Source organism: Buteo buteo, chromosome 12, assembly GCF_964188355.1.
Source record: "Buteo buteo chromosome 12, bButBut1.hap1.1, whole genome shotgun sequence".
Lineage (NCBI taxonomy): Eukaryota > Metazoa > Chordata > Aves > Accipitriformes > Accipitridae > Buteo > Buteo buteo.
The window spans coordinates 34244966-34255173 of record NC_134182.1 but is presented as its reverse complement, the minus strand read 5'-3'; the positions used below and the strand labels follow the sequence as shown (position 1 = coordinate 34255173).

The window sequence follows — 10208 nt, the reverse complement described above, 5'->3', positions numbered from 1 at the left end:
GGGTTGACAGTTGGACTCGATGATCTTAAAGGTCTTTTCCAACCTAAATGATTCTCTGGAGCAGTTTCATAGCAGGACCACTGGCTCCACAGGGATGCCCAGGGGTCCCAGGGCAGCCGTCACGGCACCCAAGGGTGGAAGAGGCCCCTGTGCCATGGCCACGAACAACCTCAATCCTCGCATGCCTCAGCCCTAGCATGAGGGACAGGACCCAGGGAGGGGGTGACAAGACCCTTGGTGCCAAGAGGCAACGAGCTCTGCTTTTCCAAAAATGCTTTCTGGCACCCCCGAGGCACGCACGGCACCGGTCTCGGTGTCGCCCCAGCCGGACCGTGCTCCTCCTGCTGCTCGCCCCATTTTTGGGAGCCAGGGACAACAAGCCCACCCACGCTTCGCAGGGCCCCAGCAAGAGGCTGCAGTGCTGCCGGGGAGGCAGAAAGCCCACCATCGCACCCTTCCCACCCAGCCCAGCTCCCTGGGGACGGGGCAGCGCGGGAAAAAGTCTGTATTTTTTAACAAGAGGCTTTTTGCTGGGGCACCGGGAGCTACCCCCTCCCCGCCGGGTATCGGCGCGGTGCACGGCCAGAGACTGCCCTCCAGCCTCCCCGAGCGGGCAGCAGAGGCAGACGCGTACACAGGTCAGAATTTATTTCCAAATACCTCATTTATATCATTCTCACATGAAATATTTCTTTCGGAATATAGCCTACACTTAGAAAACAGAAGAGAGGTGTTTTTTTTAATAAGGCACATCAGATTATAGACTACATAGAGACATCTCCCCCTCACTTGCGCTCATAAAATACTGCTGATTTTCAAAGTAATATTTCTAAAACCTAGACCCTGTGTAGCCCCGTGTAGAGCAGTATTCATAAAGTTATTAGACCTCAGTTTACACACACCTAGTAAAGGGCTATAACAAGTTGTATATACATCACATTTTCAGAAACAGTCACAGCTGGCTACATTTAAAAGTAATGCTACTCCAGACTATGAAACAGGCTGCTTATAAAATATAACCTACTGCTTCCAGTACAGCATGATATAAAGCAGTATGATCTTGCAGAAGAAATTTTGTTATTTTTGCAAATGGAAGCTGCTCAGATTCAAGCCTGTCTCCTCCCCAAACCCTCATTTTTGATCGACTGAGACCGTTTTTCAGAGGAGCAAAGCACCCAAGAGAAATCTGGCTTTATGTTTTTCTCCAAGATGACGGTATGACTGCATATCTGAGATCCTGTCAAAGCATTCGAGTAAGAAATATAAAGGCTCAGATACTAACTTCATGACCAGTAAACATTAAACCATTACCAACCAGATGCAACCAAGTTAAATGCATCCAGCTTCTGTGCTATGGAAACTGTTTTTCCAGGCTGTTCCAGTGCAGAAGCCAACACATTTTTATTGAATCAGGCCCTAGGTAAAGATTTCCATCCCATTTTCAAGTTTTCAGCAATGGAACATTACCCATTCTGCACTCATTTTGCTGTAGAGGAGGAAAAAATACTGCCTGTGGACCCTATGCCAATACAGCCCAGAATCCATTTACATAGTGTCATTTTCTTTAATGGGCCAGGAGGTAAACTGTGGTCATCTTTATCAACTCAAATGGCTTCCACAGTTCTTCTTTATATCAGGCATTGATTCATTTCTGATGAAAAAAAGGTTCCGGCTTTCTGTCACTGCAGTTCAGTTTAAGACTATAAAAAAGGTCACTTCAAGGCTATGGCCAAAGGAAAAAAAAAAAAAAAGAATATAATCTGATCTTGAAATATCTAGGGAAAAAAAAAAGTAGGTAGGGCCATAAAAAGGCAGACAGACAGACAGCACAAATGAAATGTCCTCTGCAGAATAAGTTAAAATACTGATTCTTGCAGAGAGTCATGTTATCCCTCAGGCCTTTCAAACTCGCCGGGGCTGGAATTAGGCTTAGTTTAGTAGGAACCAGATTTAGTCAGAGAATAGGTCACACTCAACTCTGCACTACGTTGACCACACAGCTACATTTTAGGCACATTTCAGTTAATCTGTTGTACTGATCTGGGAAAAAAAATTATCAGTTAAATTTTTGGGGTGGCCTCAGCCAATTTCACGACTACTAGCTTGGACAAGATTCAACCACAAGCGACTGCTGCCTTTAGAAGGGAAACATTAACTTGGTTGAAAACAGCATGGTGAAGAGGACACAGAAGCCTCAGTTTCTAGAGTCCGGTTTGTTATAGATCTTAATCTGCCTGATTTGTTATTTGTTTAGCAGCCTTAAAAGGTAAGAAGGGGCATCCTGAAATTCTTGGCTGTAGACTTAAAACCAGATGTGGTTTACATGGTGCTGCATGGATATTTGTTACATCTCTTTAAAAAAAAAAAAAGATAATAAAATAAACCCCCAACACAACAGCATTTACATTCCTTTCAGCTGAAATAGATGAACTGTCGTCATGTCTGCAAAAATACAGAGGAAATCGCCACTGCTCGAGGTAGCGAGTTAAAGCTTGGTCGTGTTCTCGCGCTTCCGCTTGGCTGCCTGGGAAGGGCAGGGGGAGGAGGACAGAAAGGACTTTCACAAAGTCAGGAGGTGACAAACGAGATGCCAGCTCCGTAAGGGATCAGGTTCCCTCACCGCATGCTGAAGGTATATTCATGACCTTTCCAACCGTGGCACTTGTGTATAGATTACACCTCTCGCATACACTTTTTAAAGCGATCCCTAAGAGCGTTGGCTTGGGAAGACACGGAGGAGAGAGCAGGAGGGGGGTTTTAAAGCTACAAATGTCAGTTAGGAGGCACAGTGTTATTTTTCCCTTTGATCGTCCACATGCAGAGCTCTACGTTTCCACCGTGGCTCGCGTGTTCCTCCTGCGAAGCCCGGGCAGCAAAGGCCTGTGGTGTGCTCCTCCCCGTCGCATACACCTTACAACACAAGCAGTCGAATCCTTTGGACAAATCCTTCTACCCTCACAGACACGTGGTGCTCTTCTTCCTTAATGAGAGGCTTTAGTCACGAAACTGGATGCCAGACCTGATTTATAGCCATTATTTAACTAAGACTCCTTCTGCCACCCTCGAAAGGGCAACCGAGATATCCAGTAGCAACATATACACATACATACAGATCTACACTATACACTCGGGACGACACAGAATGAGATTTCAGCTAATATAGCCTCTATTCGATTTCCTCAGAGCAGCACTCAGGTCCTTGCAACCCCTATACAAAACAGCAGTATTTTTTCCACCAGGATTTGGAGAGGTTTTTCATCTTGTCTGGAGTCCTACACTTGGATTTCTTTGGTTGCTGCTGGGTATCCGAGTACTGAATACCAGCCACGATGGCCGCATCAAAGACCTCCTTGAGGTTTTTCTGAGTCAAAGCAGAGCACTCGATGTAGGACGCGGCTTTTATTTCCTCGGCACAGAGCTTCGCGGCCTCCTCCGAGACTGGCTTTTCTTTGCACTTGTCCAGCTCGATGAGAACTTTGACATCCTCCCGGAGGTCCGACTGCGTCCCAACCAGGATAATGGGCGCCTTGGGGCAGTGGCATCGGATTTCGGGAACCCACTTCTCACTCACGTTCTGGAAGGACGAGGGACTCACCACGCTGAAGCACAGCAAGAAGATGTCCGTGTTGGTGTAGCACAGAGGCCTGAGCTTGTCGAATTCATCCTGCACGGAACAAAATCGCGTTAGCACCCAACAGCGAGAGCACGTCAGCCCCGGAGGACGCCCCGAAACGCTCCCGGCTCTAGCCTGCCGCTGATGTTTGGAGGGACTAACGATCACCTGCCGCTGCCCTCTTGAGAGGCACCCTGATATCAGCACCCAGACCACCCAAAGTTAGGAGGAGAAGTCGCCCGGACCCAGCCTGAGGTCTCCCCCAGCATGGCTGTGAGCCGTCGGGCACTCTGCCACCGTCAGGCACACAGGACAAAGGTGGTGGCTTCCCCACGTAGCTGAGATTTTCTAACACCGCAGCTTGTTTCAAGTGCTTAAATATCTCTTTCGCTCTTTGTACGCAGGCCCTCTGCCCTATTTCAGCAAAGGAGCAATGCTGCGGGAAGCAGGTTACGGCTCACGAGCGACGAAGCCAAAAATCAAAGTATGGGAGGGTGAAGGTACTTTTTACAGGTCCAGCTCTTACGAGGGTGAGTCGGTGAGCTGCTGCGATGAGGAGCACCCACGTACCTCAAAACTGCTCTGCCAACAGACACCCCTACTGCCAGACCTCCGGAGACGGGCAAGAGCGGAGCAAGACAAGCGACAGCAAGCGTACCTTTCCTGGAATAGGCTTTGAAACTGGTGACTACTTAACAACATCCTACAGGATATGGGAATAATTTCCCTGCCATTGTGCCCAGGGATTTAAATCTGATGGCAGCAATAATGACTCACAATGTGCAGGCTTAACATGCCAATGGCATAGAGTAAGAGCTTTACCTTTCCCTCCCACCCATGCCACATCAAACAAACTGCAAACAGGCCTCCCAGTGCTACCTTTTTTTTTTTTTTTCCCCCCTTTTCTTTTCTTTTAGTGCAAACTCCAGCAAAGCAAGGCCCTTTTTCAGCTTCAGGAGCTAGCCACAAGAAAGCCAAACACCTTCTGGTAACAAAGGCGAGCTGATCCTCAGCGAAGAATGCAGCAAGAAGTAAGGGTTAACTCCAGGCAGGCTGCTTTTATGCTGACAGCAGGATAAAAGCAGGGTAACACTAGCAGCCTGAACAGGTAGGATTTGCCTCAGCAGCAGTGACATTTTAATTAAAACGGACCCTGTTCTCAAAAGCTCTGAATTGAAAGTGCAAAGAACACACACAGCTGAAAACATCTCTCTGGTACCAGCAGTTTACTGCTGAATTGCAAGTTCCATGTTAATTTTCAAGACATGAAATTTTGCTTTAAAGCCTCTGGAGGCCCAGGATATGCAGTTTAAAGCCCCCTGGAAGCCTCAGAAGTCTTGTTCTGCTCGAATGAATTTCTTCCAGCAGTATCTCCGAGAGAGACAGCGATTTATAAAACACGAGTCAAGAAAGCAAGCTTCATTAGCTCTCTTGATTCTCAGATTAAGCCTCAGAGGAAACCAGGCTCTCACCGCTTGGCTCGAGAGAAACCCCGCATTTACTGAGAGATGCTGCTCTGAACGACAGGACCGTTTACAGAAAGGTACCTTACCATGTAATTGCCTCTTCTCGCTACGTGAGAAACCTCAAAAGGGCTCGATTCAATGGGTTTGAAAGCCAAACCCCGATCTTAAGGGTTTCTACCGAGATGAAATAGTGCCCTTTATAGCCCAAGTACACTCCGGCAGTTGCAGTGGTAGGTACGTGACCTGCGGGGACTCTACACCTCTTCGGGCTGGTGATGCTGAAATACAATTTCCCTCTGCCTGGAGTGCTTTTTTAGCTGCAGATTTCAGCAGCCATCTCACGGCAGCAGTTTTACCAAAGTATCCAGCTAGGGATCTTTCATTCAGGACGACTTCTGTTGGTTTAGATAACCCCTTCATTTTGAAGGCAGTGACTCTTGGACAGCCAGAGCAAACATCTTGATCATTAAACAGCAGCGAAGGCAAGAGGTGACCGGGCCTGCCCGTCCCTCCTGCAGCTTGCGGCTGCGTTTCCGCAGGCACTGCCTGTCCCCAGGCTGTCACCCGATGGCAATTTCACCTGCCACGCTCTGCGTATGAAGACGCACAGCCCAGGCTGTTGCGGTACCACCCCGTCTCTTCAGCAGGACACGAAATCAGGGGACGGTTCTGCTCTTTTACTTCGTATCCTTACCCGCAGAAGGCTGGCTTGTAGGATTTTAGCTTTGGTTTGTAGGGCTCATGGGAGTCCTACACTGCTGTCTAGGACTGCACAGCCCTTCAAAGCCCTTTCCTAAGTAGGGCGCCCAGTTACAACTCATCTAAATAGGTTTGTATGTTAAGGCCACTGAGATTTTTCAGCGTGGTTTTGGTCAAGGCGTAGACCCAGATCCACAAAGCTGCACAGGAACCTAACTCCCGCTGCCTTCAAACGCCAGCTAGGTAGCAAAATACTTTTCACTACTTTTGGCTATTCAGACTCAACCTCTGGCAAGCAGTGCTGCATGCCGCTCAGGGTGGTACAAGCCAGGGACTTGCAGAAAATATAAGGTGGTAAGAAATGGGCTCTTTTTATGTATCAGGCAAACTAGGAGCTGAGAGGCATCGGCCACCCTCAACTCTTCAGGACTTGGATTACAGCAAGCCTCGGCTTTGGGGCGGCAGCACTTTTTTAGGGGGCGGGAATGGCAAATACGAAATGTCCACAGACAGCTCCCTATAGGACTGTTTTCTCCCTTAAGCTCCTGCCCCTTCAAAACCACACTCTCTATCTCCGGACACGTACAGCTGGGGATGCTTTGCATGCGTACATCTCAAACACCAGAATTCTTAAGCCCGCAGTTACTTAGCAAAAATAAAGACAGTGACAACCGCTCAACGAGAAAACCAGGTGGCCCTTGAATCCCCAATATGTTCAGCCTTTCTAGTCAAGCTAAGCAGAGCAGCAGCTTGAGCCAGCAGAGCAGCAGCCGGTGCCCAGCCCCGATACGAAGGCACAGTACGTCCCTCACCCTTCACCAGACACCGGGCAAAGCAGTGGGTTAAGCAACAGTGAAAACGATAGCAGTTTAATAAGAAGTTCAAACGCCGGGAAGCCTTTCAAATCCATGAAGTCATTAGCAGGACTACTTTGCGCAACAACTTCTCCCCTCCCGCTGTCACTTAAATCAAATGAGTGGCTTCACTGACCTGACCAGCTGTGTCGCAGAGCTGAAGTCTCACCGGCTTGCCATCGACAGACACGACAGCTTTGGAGAGAAAGGAGGAGGGAGGGGGGAAAAGTGTGGTGAGTCCAACTTTACACGTTTTCCATTAAAGAAAAAAAAAAAAGGAAGGAAGGAAGAAAGATTTACCATCCCTCAGCTCTTACAGTCTTCAATTAGGTTAGATTTAACAACTTAACAGAGCTGGAAGGGAGTCTATCGCTAACACTTGGGCACACACAAGCCCTGCAGGGCTTTCCGACTCATTTCACCGCAAGGGATGAGGTAGGGTGACTGCAATAACCCTCGGGGGGCAGCGGGGAGAGCCAGCCAAGCGGTCCGGCTCCTTTTTCTGCTCCAAAGGGTTTAGTTTATCACCCTCTTGCACATCTCCAACACGCCCGGGACACAAAAAGCCCCCCCCCGCCGATCCAAGGAGAAACCCCCGAACCTCCCCCCAGCCCTTCGCCATGGTGACACAAGGCAAGTAGTTAAGCTTTCTCCTTTTAGGCTCTTCCTACCCGGGCCGAGAGCTGGAAGTTTTACACCGGGGGATTCCCCGTTAAAGCCCGGCTTTGCCCGCACGGCCGCCCGCCTGGCTCCGGCACACCGTCCATCAGCCGGTGCTGCCGGCCGCGGGGGAACTCTAACAACCTCCGGTGCTGCCCCCGGAGAAACGAATAACGAAAAAACCGAAGCTGGACACACACCCCCCCTCCCTCCTCCGCCCCCCGAGCAGCCCCGCCACGGCCCCGGGGAGAGGCGCAGGCGGCAGCACCCCCCTCCCGCCGCCCCGGTGTCGTTCCCCCCCCCGCCCCGGCCCTTACCGGAGAAGTTGTCGAAGGCGGTGGGGATGTACTCGGTGGGGTACCCGTTGGTGGTGTAGCTGACCACCAGGCTGGTCTTCCCCACGGCGCCGTCCCCCACCAACACGCACTTGATGCTCCGCCGCGGCTCGGCCCCCGCTCCGGTCCCGGTTCCGGTCCCCGCCGAGGCCCCGGTCCCGGTCCCCGCCGTTCGGCAGCGGCCACCCAACGCCGCCCCGAGAGCCGCCGCCGCCCTCCCGCTGCGCACCCTACGCGGGGGCACCGGCGGCACCTCGCAGCCGCCCGGTACCGGCTTGCTGATGTAGCCCGCCTCGCCCTCCTGCTGCGGCGGCATCCGCGCGGCGACGCAGAGCCCCGCCGGCCGGGGGAGGGGGGCGATGCGCGGCCCGGGGCCGCCGGCCGGGGGGCGGCGGGGCGCGGCGGCGGCGGCAACGGCGGCGGGCGGACGGTGCGGGGCCCCGGCGGGCCGGCAGGCGCGACGCGACCGCCGCGAAGCCAGCCCCGGCGCTGCTGGTTCTTCCCGGGCGCAGGCGGCGGCGGCGGCGGCGGGATCCCGGCTGCGCTGCGCTCGCCTCGCCCCGCGCTACCGAATCCCGACCGCCGGCCCCGCGCCTCCGCGTGACATAGCGCCGCGCGGGGAGGAGCCGGCGCCGCACGGCACGGCACGGCACAGCCCAGCAGGGGGCGCCACAGTGCTCCGCGCCGCCCGCCCCGACGGGGCAGAGCGGGCAGGGGGCGCGCCGCCGTTACCGCCGCCGCCGCGCGGGCGCGCCCCTCATTGGCCAGCTCGCCCCGCCCGCAACGGCGCGGCGACCAACCGCCCGCCGCCATTGGCTGGCGCGGCGGGGGGGCTCCGCCCTTCTCGCCCCTCTTCGCCGCCGCCCTGAGGGAACCGGGTCTCCCCGGCTGGTCCGTCCCAGGGGCCCGGGGGGAGCGCGGTTCGCCGGCGGGCCCAAAGGCTCCGCCGTGCAGGTGTGGGCAGCGGCGGAGCTCCGACGCGAGCCGCCCCCCGCCCCACACTGGCTGCGGGGCGCTGGGAGGGGGCTGCGCCCCTCGGCCGCCTCGGGATAGTGAAGCCGATAGTCGCGACAGGTGGTCTCGGGGCGTTCGCCGTGGAAGCAGGGGGCAGCTCCCACCTGCGGGCCTGGGGAGGGATAAACTGGGCCGTGTGCCGTGGGAAAGGGGGTGGAACACTAAGTTTTTAGCAGTGAGTTGGCCGTGGAAAGTTTTGCGGTTGAGCACAGAAAACAAAACGCTGCTGTGACGTCTGGCCCTGCCCTAAATTGGGAACATCATTAACGCGTTTCTTCTGGGGATCTTAACAGCGCTGTACAAACATGAACGGTGCCACCTGGAGAATCTGGGATACAGATGTCAGTGTCCCCATTTCGCAGACAGCAAGTACGGGTATCTTAAACGATTTACCCAAATCAGTGCTGATACGTCTATGGCAGGGCCGGGATTCCAGTTTACCATTTTCAGCATCATCGAGTTCCCAGTGCGACCTGGAGTGCTGTTTCCCCGTTTCCCTCACTGAAATGGAAACCCACATGATGCAGCTGGTTTCGTAGCGCAGCGCGTGCTCCCGCTGCCCGTCCCTTGCTCGCTGGAGGAGCTGGAAATGTCGGGCCTACGGGGCTGTCGTCTTCCTGCTTCTCTAAACCCTGGGGCTCTGTGGTCCGACCACCCAAGGCCCTGCCAAGGTTCGTGCCTTGTGAGAATAAGCACTCGGTACAGCTGATCTGGCTTTCCTGTGTGCCCTGGCCTCTCCCATGGGAATGGCCGCTGCGGCTCTCCGTGGGGTCGTGGTGCTTGTGCACTTAGACAACATTTTGGGCACTCCAAAGCAGGGCCGGAGCCAAGGTCCTCCCTGGCTGAAGGCAGCTGGGAAGACCCCGGGTTGCATGCCCTGTGCCTGCAGTTGGAGGGGTAGGGAAGAAACAGCTGCCTGGAGCCCTGCACCGGGGCGGCAGCACCCACCCGCTCCCTGCAGGGAGCAAGCACAGCAGCCAGTGGAGCACAGGGGCTCAGCGTGACCCTCGTGCTCAAGACCCATAGGGGCCACCGACCCTCCTGTGGGACTCCCCAGTCCTACAGAATTACCTTCCCCTAAATGAACAAAGATGGTGCTGTCAAGTACCGGAGTTAGTGTCAGAGACAGACGTCACAGGGCACCCAGGTACAACCAAGAAACGTTTCCCCATTGGGTGCTTTCATATATTGATCGCCACTGTGATGAAGCCTGAGAAGAGAAGATCACGCAGGCAGCTGAGCTTTGCCAGGATCAACAGCCAGAAGGATTGGAGTGGGAGCGTGCTTGCGCTCAGGCATGTACTAAAGTAACAGAAATGCCTTAATTCGTACCTTTGGTTATTTTGGTGCAAGCCCTTGTAGGGATGCCTAGGTTAGAACAAAAGCATTCTATTTTAATTTAGTGTAACTATAGGCAGTCTACCTCGAAAAGCTGGATTGCTTTAACAATACTGTTGCAGCTAACTCCCCAGAGTATGGATGCAGTTGTGCTGGGATAATGCTAATATGGCTTATTCTTGTCAGGAAAGGGAAAAACATTACGTGTGTAGGTGCAGGCTCGCTTTGC

General features: G+C 53.6%; 1 protein-coding gene across 1 annotated transcript; it reads right to left on the bottom strand.

Annotated features, from left to right (window-relative positions):
* Positions 1 to 704: 704 nt before the first annotated feature.
* RHOU (ras homolog family member U) lies at positions 705 to 8235 on the bottom strand. Its single transcript, XM_075043289.1, has 3 exons — positions 7610 to 8235; positions 6769 to 6827; positions 705 to 3664 (listed from the first exon to the last, which is right to left on the bottom strand). Exons 1-3 carry the CDS (start codon positions 7941 to 7943, stop codon positions 3209 to 3211), a joined length of 849 nt encoding a protein of 282 aa, XP_074899390.1. The 5' UTR covers positions 7944 to 8235; the 3' UTR covers positions 705 to 3208.
* Between the last annotated feature and the right edge of the window lie 1973 nt (positions 8236 to 10208).